The 16697-nt window shown below is 35.7% G+C and overlaps 1 protein-coding gene across 4 annotated transcripts in view; it reads right to left on the reverse strand.

Annotated features, from left to right (window-relative positions):
• Positions 1-15324, reverse strand: part of gdpd4a (glycerophosphodiester phosphodiesterase domain containing 4a) — a 27501-nt gene extending 12177 nt beyond the window's left edge. For 2 of the 4 annotated variants that reach the window (XM_026230538.1, XM_026230542.1), the window contains exons 1-7: positions 11120-11264; positions 5194-5466; positions 3236-3339; positions 2058-2151; positions 1920-1979; positions 783-881; positions 583-676 (exon numbers count right to left, since the gene is read on the reverse strand). In XM_026230538.1, the coding sequence (XP_026086323.1) occupies positions 583-676; positions 783-881; positions 1920-1979; positions 2058-2151; positions 3236-3339; positions 5194-5376 (634 nt within the window). In that variant the 5' untranslated portion in view covers positions 5377-5466; positions 11120-11264. Of the gene's footprint in view, positions 1-582; positions 677-782; positions 882-1919; positions 1980-2057; positions 2152-3235; positions 3340-5193; positions 5467-10905; positions 10991-11119; positions 11265-15111 lie in introns of those variants that run through there. The other 2 variants (XM_026230540.1, XM_026230541.1) reach the window with 2 other exon arrangements.
• Positions 15325-16697: the final 1373 nt, after the last annotated feature.

Genomic DNA, 16697 nt, shown 5'->3' on the forward strand with positions numbered 1-16697 from the left:
AATAAAGGAAATGTCCATAAAAATAAAGGATAATGTCCTGGCAGAAAATTAACAGAACATTTAATTTTTCTATGGATTTTTTTAAAGTGTTAAACTAAAGCTTAATATAATTTTTTTTAAATCATTAAAATTAAAAAACAAAAAAATATATAATAATAATATTATATATATATATATATATATATATATAAAACTGTTTCCAAATAAGAAATTCTTAAAAGTTAGTTAAATTCGATAGCACGCAGCACTTTTAAATACACAGCTGGGGATAATAAAGTTGTTAGGTTCTGTCAATGAAATGCAAGTGGCACTGCATCATGCTGTGCAATATTGGACGATTATAACTGTAGCAATCTAGTTGTCTCATCGATTTAGAAAGAACAAGCTTTTTTAATCCACATAATCACAACATCCCCACCACTGGCTGATGACGTCTGATACGAGACGAGTAGGTGTGCAGCCCATTTTACAGCCCAGAACCACCTTTCTTGGTGAAAACTAGATCTGTGCTGGCTGAAACAGGATATGAGCAGAATCACAGTGTGTTTTCATTTGTTGCCAGCAGCGAACAGGATCACGTACCTCTCTTGTTCATGCGAAAGAAGTGTAAGGCTATTGGCCAGGACAGAAGTGTCATTAGTGAAACTCCGCCCACGTGAAGGAAGGGTGCTGTAACCTGCTCGACAAAAATGGAAACACATAAATGCATTACAGGAACTGTACTTGATGTAAAGCAGCTCAGAATACTGCCGTGACATTCTGTGCCGGGTGACATGACCCACCTGAAAAGAAAGGAGCAGCGTGGTCCATTCTTTGCTCCACACGTCAGAGAGCACAGCTGTGGCACTGATGGAGAAGCTGAGAGTCACCAGGATCCCAATCTGAGCAAAATACAGAACAGAGCAGTGCTGCACTTTAGCATCAATGAGATAACATTATATGTTTTGAATTAGTTTCAGGTTTACATTTTCCGTTTTTACATTAATGCTAGTTAAAAGTAATAGAGAAAATGGACAGAATTAATAAAATAAAACTAAAAAAATCAGAAAACATTTTTTAAATGTTATAAATTGTTTCTTTCAATAAGAACAAATATATATATATATATATATATATATAAATAAATTCAAAGCATTCAAATATAAGGATGAAAAAAATGAAAACATAAAAAGGTACAGCATGTTCTTTTTAGGTTTCTGTAGGAATTTTGTTGTATGCAATTTTATAATTTTAGTTTTTTTTTTAATTTTTAGTTATTTTATTAGATCAAGGTTTATAAAATAAAAATATATATTGTTAATATAATAATTATTAATAATATGATGGATGGATGTTTTTTATTTTTATTTTAATTTTTTTTGGCGTTGCAGTGTTATTGTTAGCTAAATCTAAACAATTAAACAAAAATTAAATGAAAAAAAAAAATGTGACCTTAAACTTAATGTAAAAAAAAGTCTGGGCAGCAAACTAATATAAGTACTAAAAACTTAACTCAAAATATAAATGATGTAACTAATAAAAAAAAAAAAACTAATACAAATTAAAATTAACCTTCAACTGAAAAAAAGAATAAATAAATCTAAATATTGATAACACATAATCCTAAAATAACAACAATGTATTGTTTTTCTTAAAAAAAATAAATTATAGCACAACAAAACGTTTCTAAACTGGCTAATGTTGGAGCCTAAAAATCACTAAATCAACATTTGTGTTAAAAGAGGAAAAAATAACTATTAATCACAGTAGCCCTCAAAATACAAATAAAACGGCATATTTTAGCTGAACTCTGTTCAGTATTATCTATACAATCTGTGAATCATCTGAAGCCGTTTCTCTGCAAACACAGATATGGAAAGAACACAGATGTGCGAGCCGAGGATGAATGATGATGATGATGATGATGTTTCTTTGATCACCTTGTGGCTCCAGTGGAGGTAAAGCCTCTGTCCTTCAGAGAGAAGGCACACAGCTAGGACCTGCACAACATCAACACCACAACATTATCATCCGCAGAATCTGAAGCTGAAACACTTTCTGCAGTTCACTGTTCTCACCAGCAGGAGGGCGATGTAGGTGAAGAGAGCGGCGGCGACCACCAGCAACACCACCGACCACGGGAACCAGAAGCCCAGGTTCCCGAAGTTAAACCTGCACAAATAAACAACAGATTAACAAACAGACCTTAATGCAGTTTAGCCTGGGGAAATCGAATTAGTTCATTAATCTATGCATTTTCAGGGACTGAATATTTCTGAATATTTAATGTGAAACATTAGTTTGTATAATGTTAAATGCACACCTTTAATAAAACGCAAGATGCTTCAGATAAAACTATCTGCTAAAAATGTAAAATCTAAATTTAAAAATGTTTTTTTTTTTTTTTTAAGAATTTGCTAAATTAATAAATGTAACCGTGCAGGGACTAAAAGTGCAGGGACTAATTGCGATGAAAATTCAGAAAATATTTTCCAATAATTTTAGACAAAAACTACAGCAAGTGCATGACATTTTACTCTTAATAAAAGCAAAATTCCTTTTTATTAAATATATAAATAATTTAAATATAGTGAAGATGAATAGGGACATACAAACTCCTGATATTCGGACAAAACATTTCAAATTTAGCCTTATTTTTCAAATCAATCAAGCAATGTAATTAAATAACTAACAATCCTTAGGGACACACACACACACAAAAAAATCTGAAAATATTTATAAAAATATTTTAGACAAACTACAGTGAATGCATGACATTTTAATTTATATATATATATTTTTTAATATAACCCCTACATGCATATATCTGATATTCTGAGGAAAAATATTTTAAAATAAAATACTCAACATTATTTTTATTTTTGAAGTTGTTGTTTTTCTATGCCTTACATAATCAAATTAACCAAATAATGTTATTATATAATTAATAAGCCATTGGGACACACTAAATAGAAAATTTTTTTTTTTGTACATTTTGTTTAGAAAAAAGCTATAGTGGATGCATACAATTTAAAAAAAAAATTTCAAGTTCATTTAACTCATTCAAATGTAATGGAAATGCATAGGGATAAGCAAATTACGAATTGTCTGTTGTTTTCTTTAAATATGCTTTAAATTTCAAATAAATCCAAATGTAATTATATAGTTTTAGGGACACACAAGTGGCACAGTTTTCTGTGAATGACATCAGTTTAATTGTGTCAGTGCATCTGTCTGTCCGTCCCGAGACACTCACCAGTCAAAGTCGTTGTAGTCATTCTGCGCCTCACTCCAGAAGTACAGGAATATCAGGGTCAGGATAAACGTTACGATAAGGAGAGCGAAACAACTGCACTCCAACTGTAAGACAGAGCCATCATGAGCCGTGAGAACACCCACACATCACCTCAATCACTCGGCCGGACGAGTGTGAAAATACAAGAGGAGGATGAAACAGAGGAACTTTGCGATTCAGATAGTTGATTTGGAGCTGGCTCAGCATGCAGCAATCACACGGTGAGTCATCAGCCTGCTCTAAATGACTCAATGAAGGATGCTCACACTGCAAACCTCCGAACTCACTCACGCCTAACACTGAGTCACTCCAAGAGGAGCTTGTTTATCGCCACTGAAACCTGCTCCATTTAGAAAGCAGACCATCAGAAGATGAAGAGCTGTACTCGTGGTGTTAAAGAAAACTCATCAGCACATACAGGAAAAAATGCTCTGATAGTGCTTTCTGTTGAACAGCATGAGTGGCTTCAGCAGAAATTCTGGTTAAGAGGAAAATATTCACAGATTTAGATGAAACATGCTCCTTGAGAGAGAACAATATGTTGGTACTTCATACATGTGGTGTATTTTATACCAGCATGCACAGAGTTTATTCACTTCAATGTAATAGCAATACATCAATATCAAATTAAATAATACATTTGCATTTACTGAAATTAGTTTCAGTATTTTTAAGGTGGCATAGGAATAGATAAACAAGGTCATAGGTCCGTTTCTCAGGGAATGCATGAAATAATTAAATGCATGCTTTGAATTGGAAGGAATTTGCTCTAGACGAAAGATTGTGCTATAATACATGAATACAAAATGAATTTTAACTACATGGTGATTTTTCCGCTAAATGAATAAAATGTAACAGGGGTTAATAGTGCAGGAAAAAAAAAGAAAAGAAATGCACAAAATCCAGTAAAATGTTTTATATATTATATTTTCAGGTTTCATTTTTATATATATATATATATATATATATATATATATATATATATATATATCACTATTTAGGTTTAATAAATTTTCATTTCGGTTGAAGAAGCAATTTTTATTTATTTCCAGTTAGTAAAGTTAGCACTTCAATTTTAAATATTTGCATGCCAAAATACTGAATTTGTGTGTAGTAAGTTTTTTAGTTAATAATTATGTTTTAATTCTATGGAAGCTGGTTTTCTGTGAAAATCGTAAAAGCAATTGCAACTTTTTTATCCTCACAGTTCTGAGTTTAAATCTTACAGATCAGAATTTTTTCTGGCAATTCTGAGATACTGCAAGAGATAAAGTTATGACTGTGAGCTACAAAAGTCAGGAAAAGTCAGAAAAAAAATCAGAATTGTGAGATCAGTCATAGTTGCCTTTTTTTGTGTGGCAGAACCAAAAAAAAATTATTTTTTATTTTTATTTTTTATATTGCACCATCATTTCAATAAAAAAAAATTGTTTTATTATTGATTTAGTTTACAATAATAACCCTTAAAAGGAAACGGAAATGGCACTCTTTATGTGTAGCATAAATATTATGCCTCATGCGTATTACTAAAATAACAGTTGTGATATTCTATTAAGCATAAAAATACATAGCACACAGAAATGTTAGGTACAAATAGTCATTTTTCTTAATTTTACTCAATATGTCCTTATTGATACGGTTTATTATTTTATGAAATGTTCTATTTTTGTCTCAATCATACTGGGTTTTCTAGAACTGTAACTAAAATAAGGAATGTTTTAAAGCAGAATTATGTTGCTGTTCATATTTTTGTGCAACCCCGAACCAGAAGCACGCTGTGCTATGATGCTTCAGCATGCTGTCAGCTCACTAAAGCTTGCATGTAAACCATTGCCGCTGCATTTACTTCAGATAAGAATAAGGAAGTGTCAGAAGCAGTATGAGGGATTTTAAGCACTGTAATAATCATGTCTTCTCACCCGACTACAGCAGCATTCCCCCGGCTGGGCTTTGGCGCGCTGGTAGCGTCTCCACTGGCAGCCGTACAGGCCGGCCAGACAGGAGACAAACGGCTGGTGCTCATAGCGCTGCAGCAGCTGCCGCCGCACCACCTTTAGCTTCCCCAGCTTCAGTCTGGACAGGCTCACTGGAGAGCGGCCCATGGATCAGCCGCTCCCCTGCATGGAGCAGCCCGGAGCAGACGGATGGACAGGAACCGGAGGAGACGGATCAGGATCGGAGCTGGAGGAGATCTGCTAGAGACAATGAGAGCGAGGTTGTGTTAACAATGTCTGCTGGGGAACAGTCTTTCTTCTATTACACTGAACTCTATAGAATAATGCATTGAGCTACAGCCAGAGAAAAATGATCAGTCTTAACAATTTTTTTGGGTCATCTCTACTGCATCATGTTTCTTGAAAAAACGAGGCCGTTTACAAAAGACCTTCCAACAAACAATGCTCGCGACACAAATAAACTGCAATCCTATAGGGGCCTCCCTTGGGCCCCTGCACTGTCAGCACTCTCAGATCACAGATGGAGGTTGTTAGTGTGTAAACAGCATCTCGGATAATAAATCTGTAGATACCAAAATCTAGAGTTGAATGCGAGCTATTGACAGAGCTATAATGTTACAGTGAGTTGCTTAGCAACAAACAACCAATCAGAAACTAAACAATGCTTCCCTTATTAAATATTCATGATATATGTATAATAACAGAAACAGACAGACAGACAGGTATTTTAAAACAAAGGTTGTGAGGTTGTTGTACTTGTCTGATCAATATTATGAATGTCGTAAACATGCAAATAAGCACATTTAAACAGGGTTTAGAAATGTACAGTACTGTTTAAGAAATTAGTCATAATTGAAATTATGCATTCAGTTTATCAAAAGTGACATTTAAAATGTCTATTCCAAATAAATGCCATCAAATAATCCACCAAAAAAATATTGTATCACGGTTTCCACAATAATATTAAGCAAAAAACTGTTTGAAACACTGATAATAATCAGAAATGAGCAGCAAATCATCATATAAGAATGATTTCTGAAGATCCTGTGACACTGAAGACTGGAGGAACAATGCTGAAAATACAGCTTCGCATCACTGGAATAAATTACATTTCACAATGTATTCAAAAACAAAACAGTTATTTTAAATTGCAAAAATATTTCACAATATTACAGTTTTTACTTTATTTTTTAATTAAATAAAAAACAGCCATGGATAAGCATGAGACTTCAAACCAAATACCAAGTTATTGACCCATTTACTGTTGCATATCCATTCATCGTCTTTGTCCCAGACTGTGTGATCTGATCCGGGAATTCTGTTGAGAATAATGCCTGACCCGTCACTGATCTTCAGACAGACACGTCAGAGCTTCCCCTCACGGAGCAGCTAAACCGGTTAGCAGATATTAAGGTGACGGATTAGAGTAAAAACAGGAGAGAGGTTATCCAGAACGCTCACTGCTCAAGTTCACTCATGACAAGTCAAACAGAAACTGATAAACTCCAGCACTAAAGGATGTTGTGCATCTAAATCGGTTTATTTCAAGTGAGTCAGAACAGCATCTTGACCTTGTTTTCAAGTGACACCTCATCCTTTTAGAAAGCAGTGTACAGTCTGACCGGCTCCTCGTTCACGAGCACACACTGAAAGCAGCATGTGTTCGCTTTAGGAGAGACGATCAATAACGAGATCACAGAACAGCACGTTTCATTTCACTCGGATGTCGTGGTGCGTTCAGTGTACAAAACACGTCTGAGCATCGGTCTGTGGCCTTTAAGGTTTGATGATCAGTGGAGCCAGAGACGTCCTTGAGGTTGTGTATTAGGTCAATGTTGAGGACGGCTTTAATAAGAATACCTGCACTTAAGCCCCGCCCCGACTGGCTGTTGTCATAGCGACTGTCTGAAACCTGGCAGCGTTGATCTATCAAACCAACAAGAGACATTTATTGTGTTTTACTGCAAGTCCAAAAATAGTTTACTTATATATGTCGACAAGAATTTTACTGAGACACAATATTGCTTGAAATCTTAAGACATCTATTTTAACAAAATAAATCAAGAAACTAAGTATTTCTTATGAAGAGAAATTACTTTTTGCATCACATCTTAAGGAATCAAAGATACCCAGTCATTCACTTTTATGCACGTCAGGCATAATTTCCTAAATGGTCAAATGTGATTTTGTAAGATATCCATAATACAGATAACAGATGAAAACTTTTGATGAGTTTTGCATGGTGGGTCGCATAAAAAAAAAAAAAACACACACACTGAAATCTGTTCTCAGCCAGAAGAAAATGACTTACCATTAATAAAACACTGTTGTTTGACTGACAGATATTGCCAACACCCATTTATTAACTCAAACAGCAGTCTGTGAACAGCTGCACATCTGAAAACACAATTACAGTCTAATGCAAAAAAAAAAAAAAAAATTCTATAGTAAAAATGTTACAATCGATTATATGTATTATTTAAATTTTTTGTTCTACTGTACTATATTTAAATATATAATATAAATATTTTATTGCAATATGCTTTATGCACTATATACTAAAACCTTTGACACAGAGAGGACACGGTTAAGTTTGTTATCTGAACTTTATGGGCGCAGCCTATTGCGATTTTCTGGACTTGAACACAAAGACTTATAGATTGGCATGAGGTTAAACAGTGTTAAGATCAGCCCTTCCTGTCTTCTCATTATCTATTAGAAGATCATGTCAACTTTACTGCAACCCATGATGCACAGCACCACAACATAAAGCCAATTTCCTCATTACAATGAGTTTCAAAGACATATGAAACTATACACAGCCTTGTGTGTCAAAACCCTGTTGAAAAGTGTTCATTTGACAATATCATTTTTTGTCATGCCCTTAGACCTAGAAATATGCCACGATGTCACAATAAAACATTTTCCTCGCCTATCTAGCATGCAAAATAGCTTCAGCTGAAATGACACTGTAAAAGTGCCATAATGCAATAAAACAACTGCTGATTTCAACTTTAGGCCAACAGTCAAATGACTGAAACCGATCTCACTCCAATATCCACTACTGATGTAATACAAAATACATTAACGAGAGCCTCCCTGATGGAAATGCTTTTGGGTTTTGTGTATGAGGTCACAAGTCTTTAATATTGAATGCTTTGGGGAGATTGAGATGTGGTGTCTAATTAAAGAGAGTAAAAGCATTCTCACGCACCATCGCAGCAGAGAGAGGCTGTGCTTCACACTCACCGAGGCACAACGCTTTGTTTAGACATAAATAAACAATGCACACTAATAATGGCGAACGTTAGCAGCAGCAGGACTATTGTTCATTCTTGCCCTCAATCCCTCCATGCACTCTGTGTCTAAGCCTCCACATTCAGCTCAATAAAACGCTTTACTGACAAGACACTGGAGAAAAGCACTGCCAGAGTTTTCTAACATTATGATTTAATTTAGTTTTATTTATTTCATTCACACCAATTCAAGGTATACATTTCATCAGCTCATGCATTCCAAGGGAATTTACCCCCAATCTTGACATTGCTAGCATCACACTTTTATAGGTGTTGAATCTTACTGTTCTGTTTCAGGGTTCAAGTTGTTTCTAGGATTGTTGCTAGGCAGTTGCTAGGGTGAATATGTTTGCTGCAAGGTGGTTATTAGGATGTGTTGGGTTGTAGTTAGGTGGTCATTGGATGTTTTGAGTTGATGCTATAATAGGTGGTTTGTAGTGTGTTTCGGGTTGTTGCTTGGGGTTACAAGGATGTTTTGGGTAGTTGCTAGTTGGTTACAAGGGTGTTTTTGGTTGTTCCTACAGTAGGAGGTTGCTAGGGTGCTTTGGGTGTTGATATGTGGTTACTAGGTTTTTTTTGGTTGTTGCTACAGTAAGAGGTTGCTAAGGTGATTGCTAGGGGTTCTGGGCTGTTGCTAGGTGATTTCCAGGGTGTTTTGGGTTGTCGCTAGGTGGTTACTATGGTGTTTAGGGTTGTCGCAAGGTGGTTACTAGGATGTTTATGGTTGTTGCTAGGTGGTTACTAGGGTGTTTATGGTTGTTGCTAGGTGGTTACTAGGGTGTTTATGGTTGTTGCTAGGTGGTTACTAGGATATTTTGGATTGCTGCAAGGTAACCACTGCATGTTTTGAGTTGTTGGTCTAGTAGGTGGTCGCTAAGGTGCTGTGTGTTGTTGGTTCAGTAGGTGATTACTAGTGTGTTTTGGATTGCTGCTAAAGTATATGGTTGCTAGGGTGCTTTTGGCTGTTGCTAGATGGATGATAGCCTAGAGGTGGTTACTAGGGTATTTTGGGTTGTTGCTACAGTAAGTGGTTACTAAGGTGTGTTGGGTTGTTGCTACAGTAAGTGGTTACTAGGGTGTGTTGGGTTGTTGCTAAAGTAAGTGGTTACTAGGGTGTTTTGAGTTGTTGCTACAGTAAGTGGTTACTAGGGTGTTTTGAGTTGTTGCTACAGTAAGTGGTTACTAGGGTGTGTTGGGTTGTCGCTACAGTAAGTGGTTACTAGGGTGTTTTGGGTTGTTGCTACAGTAAGTGGTTACTAGGGTGTTTTGAGTTGTTGCTACAGTAAGTGGTTACTAGGGTGTGTTGGGTTGTCGCTACAGTAAGTGGTTAATAGGGTGTGTTGGGTTGTCGTTACAGTAAGTGGTTACTAGGGTGTGTTGGGTTGTTGCTAGGTCATTTCTATGGTCTTTTGGAATGTTGCTACAGTAAGTGGTTACTAGGGTTTTTTGGGTTGTCGCTACAGTAAGTGGTTACTAGGGTGTTTTGGGTTGTCGTTACAGTAAGTGGTTACTAGGGTGTTTTGAGTTGTTGCTACAGTAAGTGGTTACTAGGGTGTGTTGGGTTGTCGCTACAGTAAGTGGTTAATAGGGTGTGTTGGGTTGTCGTTACAGTAAGTGGTTACTAGGGTGTGTTGGGTTGTTGCTAGGTCATTTCTATGGTCTTTTGGAATGTTGCTACAGTAAGTGGTTGCTAAGGATTTTTGGGTTGTTGCTAGGCGGCGACATACTAGCCACATGGTTTGAGGTATCTTTAGTGTCAGCAGTGAAGCAGGTCCAGTTTCATGATATTGAGAGTTACAGGTGTACTCAAATCACTAACTCAAAGTATGAGCACTAGTAAAAGTCATGCTTGCTTTAGTTGACTTAGCAAAAGGGAAAGAATAAAAGGAATAAATCCTGTTAATACTATTAACCTGAACTCTCTCTCTCTCTCTCTCTTACACACACACCAGCACTTAACTATATCTGTATAAAGAAGGAAACGACCTATTCGACCACGAACAGAAACACACAATCCTCTTACCATCCGCACGTCAAACCTAATGCTAATCCGAATTAAAAACAACACAAACATATGCATGAGATCTCTCATTCTGGCTGCTTAGACAAGTTCTGTGATTGTGAAAATAGATTATAAAACCTAGTGATGATAACAAAAGGCTGGTACTTTACACTATGGAACTGAATGATTACCATATTTATATACGATAGTAGTACTAATACGATAATTAACAAGTCTAAAACAAGGTATCAGTATGGATATTATTATTATTATTCAATTTTTAAATAAATCTAACATCCAACAGCTTGAAATTTCGCTCCAGTTTCCACTGTAGGAATGAAGCTTTCAACAGACTAAACTGAACACTCACTCACTCACTTTTGTTGTCACTGTATTTCCAGAAGCGTCTGAACAATGTAATATAACAGGTCTCTTCAGTGTTCACTCTTCAGTCGTTTATTTGCTTCGACAATAAACACCTGACGACTGACAGAGCAACATGAGTTGTTCGAGTAACAGTGATATGTTAATAGCTTACACAGCATCGCCAAAGTACCAATCACCGAGAAAAGCGTGTAAATGTTTGACTCACCGATAGTTCAGCGGCTATTGGAGGGTTTATCGATCATCTGCTGTATCGGAGGATAAGAGCAGCTCCGTATCGCTCTGTGTCTCTGTGTTTGTGAACAGCAGCTGCTTGCCGAACACCTGTTACTCACAAACTCCTCCCCCTTCTCTCTCTCTCTCTCTCTCTCTCTCTCCCTCTCTCTCTCTCTCGCTCTCTCTCTCTCTCAAGCACCAATTTGCATGCTTTCTAAGCTTAGGGGTTTTATTGATAGGCGTGTTTAATATTTTCCTGTAAATCTAAGGTTTATTATTTAATTTGAAAAATAAAATAAAATAATAATATTTATATTTAAAAGTGGGATTAAAGATTTACAATTTGTCCATGTATGCATTTAAAATGTGACTTTTTAAATGTTACTGAACAATTTTTGGAAATGCATTTGCATCTTAGGTGAATTTCTGAAAAACTATACTGTTTTTGTCTCTAAATCAGTTAAAAGTGTCCCTTTTTCTTTCTTTTTTTTTTTTTTTTTTTTTTTTTTTGGATTAAAATGAACAACTTCAATTTACCCTTATCCTACATTTATGAAAACCACTCGTCTTAAGAACACAGTTCAACCTTTTACTCACCTTTTAGCCTACTTTTAAATGTTTCATTGTTTGTTTAAATGTAGCTGTTTGTATCTGCGAAATTATTTGAGTAATCAAAATTATTTAAACAAGCATAGGTTTTTGTTGTTGTTTTTATTTCAGGTCAAAAAAAAAATCTAGAGTGAAAACGACTTAAAAAGAAAAAAACAGTGACCATTTGATTGTTGAATACTAAACTCTAATTGTTTGTGTTGTTGTTGTCTTGAGCAAAAAATAATTTAATTAAATACTGAATTAAAAAAATGGATGATTTGATTGTTGAATACTGTTTTCTAGTTCTAGTTTCCAAAATAAAATAAAATAATTTTCCATTTTAGGCAAAAACAGTATGACTAAAATAACCAAGACAAAAACAGACTTCCAAGTACACTGCAGTCATTCAGTCGCATTCTGGTTTAGCTGCATATGGGTCATGTTGGTAATGTTAAGCTGGACATTTGCATTTCATTCTCCAGTGGGTCAATCCTGAAGGAAACTGGTCTTATTTTCTGGAAAATAAAAAACAGGCTTAGAAGTGAGAGGCTGAATAATTGCAGACCCAGTGAGTCATTTCTATAAACCCTGTGTGTGTGCACCTCTGTTTGTGAAAAGCTCTCCAGCTTTACCTCTCTCTCAGATCCAGGGGCTTGAATTCATAATTTGTTTATGACGTAGCTCAGCTGTGACGCAGAAACTTTCATTTCTCTCATATTTGCTCTGTAATCTGCATATGAGACTGCAGTGCGCTCACCACAAACCGCTTCCTCATTTGCCTGTTCACATCATCTGTTATGACATGGATTAGATGGCTTTGAATACAGACCTCAATTCCTATTTTATAAATTTGCATCTGTGCTTTATGCACAGAAATCTGTGGTTTATTGAGGGGCAATGGGAAATAAACAGTGAAATTTAGCTTGATTCAGTGAAATGGGATAAATAAAATGATGCTTATTAAAGGAATAGTTCACCCCCCCCCCCCCCAAAAAAAAAAAAAAAATCTGAAAATGTACTCACCTTCAGTCCAGTCCATCCAAGATGTACAGTAGGTTTGTTGTTTCATGTGAGCAGATTCAGAGAAATTTAGAATTCCAACAGTTGCTCAGCGATGAATGCTCTGAAGTGAATGGGTGCCATCAGAATGAGAGACCAAACAGCTGATAAAAACATAATCCACAAGTGACCCATACCACTCCAGTCCAACAATTAACATCTTGTGCAGCCATAAGCTGCATGTTTGTAAGCTGTTTGGACTGACGGCACCCATTCACTGCAGAGGATCCATTGGTGAGCAACTGATGAAATGCTCTTTGTTTCTCTGAATCTGTTCACATGAAGGAACAAACGGACCTACATCTTGGATAGCGTGATGATGAGTATATTTTCAGCATGAATCAACAAAGACCATACATTATTTTTCTACTCATACCATTTGTTGTGTCACCAATGTATAGATGCACAGCTCAATGTGTCTGGTCACATACAGTAGCTCTAATATGACAGCTACAGCGATGGCAACTGATCAAAATTGATCTAGATTGTAGGGTGTGAGCTCACTTAATTACATAGTAACGTAGTGGCAATGGCATCAAGCTAGAAAAGCTCTGCAGTCCAACGTAGCATTGCCTGGAAACACAAGAGCTGCATAGATCACAATCCCATGCCCTTGAATGTGCCACTTAACCCCGCGTGTCTCTGCTGGGGCCAACCTGTGATTAATACATGGCAAGGCACTCGCGACAGACACCATCTGCGAAAGTAGCCAATAACTGCACACATTACATCATTCAGGAGTTCCCCTGCAGGTCAATGTATGAACTGAAGAGGGTAAACACCTCACTGCAGCCAAATGAATCAGAGACACAACTTTTGTGCATTTGAATGGTTTTACCTCTTATTATAAACCAAACAAGAGCCATGACAAAGTTCACACTAAATAGGAACTGTATATGCAATTTCAGTATTTTATATATAATGCTAAACATATTCCATATATAGAGATAGAAAAAAAATATGGATGGATAGATATTCACATGCTTACATATTTACATAATGGATGGATGGGTCGATGGATGGAAAGATATTCACAAGTTTACATATTTATATGTTAGATAGATCTATTGATAGATAACATTTTGCATAAATAATATGATCCAATTCTGCTATTTTTACAATCATATGTCATACACTCTGGATAAAAGCATTTTCCAAACAAATAAACAATAATAAAATAATATACAAAAAAATCGAAATGCTGTATGTGAGTGTGAAGGTGAGAGATGAATGGCTGCGTGCGTCACTGTGAGCTCAATAGTCTCTGCCCTTAGAATGGAGTAACTCTGATAAAGAATAATCGGAGGGAGCAGGCAGTGCACTGGTGTATTCCTCCTTTATGAAAACCCTCCTACACTCATTAGCTGCTGACATGATGGATGGAGGTAACACACAGAACAAAGTTGGAGCAAAGAATGATGCAGTTATCCTGACTCATACTGTACCCTCATAAAAACTGAAATTTTGTGTATGAAAAACTGATAAGCATTGCATATTCAAAAATTACATATTAAGTCAACATTCATTCATGAATCCATTCAAGTTTCATACAGCAAAAAAAAAAAAAAAAAAAATTCTGGCCAAGATATATTTAAAAAATGTAAAGCGCAAGAAAATACCTTTTCAATCACACAGTAGCTTGTATATATATATATATATATATATATATATATATATATATATATATATATATATATATATATATATATATATATATATATTGCTATATGTTCAACAAATAAAATTAGCTGTCCATAACAAATGAAGTATTATAGACAACAAAGTTTTTCTTCAAATGTGGCATACATGTTAATATCCTTGGATTGATAGACAGTATATAGAGGGCAAAATTCATTTTTACATCCCTTTATATATATATATATACACAAATTCAAAACTTATAAACTGCATATTAAACATGCATGTTCACTATGGTGCACAATGTGGAAATACTTAATTTTACAGTGTCCGTTATTACATGATGCTATTCTTAATTACTAAAGCAACAGCAATATGAAACATCTCTACTTCAATGAAATACACAGTAGAATAAAGTGTGACGGACATTGCAGCTCAACACTGATAGGCAATCCTAACTGAGTGCAAACTAATGAACAAATTAATTAACATGAAACATGTTAAATATAGCATATAATTAAAGCAAGCAACAGCTATTCATGGTCAAACAGTTGTTTATATTGCAATTAATAAACACTGCATATGTGCAACATATACACTACTGTATAATATAAAGTGCAAGCAAACGCTGCATATGCAGCATTCATATAGAGTGTAAACCCGCAGTTATGAAATGAAACGGTATGAAAGACTCACCTGTGTGTGTCTGTGATGTTGCAGTGTTTCAGAGTGAAGGCAATCTGTGCTGCAGTGAGCGCATCTGTGCACGCTCACAATACGCTGTCTGTGACGGATGAAGACACATGCACCGGTACTGACGTGTGAAGCTGTGAGTCCATGCTGAAGGTTTCACATTACCGCAGTGTTGCGACTGCCTGACTGCAGTGCTGCTGATGCAGTGAGCTCAAGGGTATCGATCACTGTTATGTAATTCAGCTCTCATAGCGCAGAACGAGAAACAAGATTTTGGTGTTGATTAACCCTCTGGCAGTGTATGTTTCTGATGCATACATAATTCATGGTGTTACCTTATAATCCTTCATTAGAGTGCATTATATTTAGTCCCAAATCATTTTGATCTAATTTATAATGCATTATGTTTAGCTGTTCATGGTTTGCCTCTGCAGTGAATGGGTGCCGTCAGAATGAGAGGACATTTTTTTTACTCCAAACCGTTGTTTCCAGCCAAAATAGGAGTCAGACATGTGGGTGGATTCTGATGTGAGAGACAATAGAAAATTTACTTAACATTGGATACGTAGCATTATTATGGATTATGGACTCGCATTTTAGCCAGAAGTGAAGATTTGAAGATAAAAACGTCTTACTGATGGATTTGTTTCTTACAAACATGCAGTTTTAGCTTCAAAAGGCATTACTTGCTCGACTGCAGTGGATTATTTGTGGATTATTGTGATGTTTTTATCAGCTGCTTGGACTCTCATTCTGACGGCACCCATTGACTGCAGAGCAAATGATGGAATGCTAATTACTACAAATCTGTTACCATAAAGAAACCAACTTGTCTACATCTTGGATGGCCTGAGGAAAGAAAATTTTCATCAAAAGTCTAGATTTCCATGACTGTCACCAGTATATGTGATATATAAATAACAATATGTGGTTTGGTGGCTTTTTAGCTTTCAGAAACAGATTTATATTTTCTCATAAAAAGAGCTGCCTGTTGAACTCACATGTTTTGAAAGGATTCCCGAATGCTCTTTCTAGCTAATGAACAAACCATGCATGAATTAACTTTAATTCAATGCATTAAACTCAATGGAGTGTTTGGCTTTTCTTCCTTATTCATGATTCATTTTGAGGAATGTGTACAGTATATGTTTCCACATCCAGTACTTCACAGTAAACGCTTGCACAACCTGAATGTTCACCTCTGCACTGAAAACTGTCCGTGTTTGGAATATAAACACCTCATCCCGTCATCCTGATTTACAAAAATACAGTGCTTCTAGTCTCATTTGAGCTGAAAAGGCTCCATTCATGATGCTCAACTTAGTTATTGAAAGGTCTGGAAACGTCAGTGTTTCAGTCCAAAACTAAATACAGCACTTTGATTTAATTTTGGCATAACTTTGATGAAACGTCTGGACCTTAATCATTTAACTTTGATTAAGATTATTCTATATAGACACAAAGAATGCTTTTAAATCATTACTACTACCTGTCACTTAGCAGAAACATCAATGCAAATGCTTATACTTTTAAAAATAAAAAGTTCTTAATTGGCTTTGATGGTAACATTAATACTTTTTGTGGAATGG

This window comes from Carassius auratus, chromosome 43 (assembly GCF_003368295.1).
Source record: "Carassius auratus strain Wakin chromosome 43, ASM336829v1, whole genome shotgun sequence".
Taxonomy (NCBI): Eukaryota; Metazoa; Chordata; class Actinopteri; order Cypriniformes; family Cyprinidae; genus Carassius; species Carassius auratus.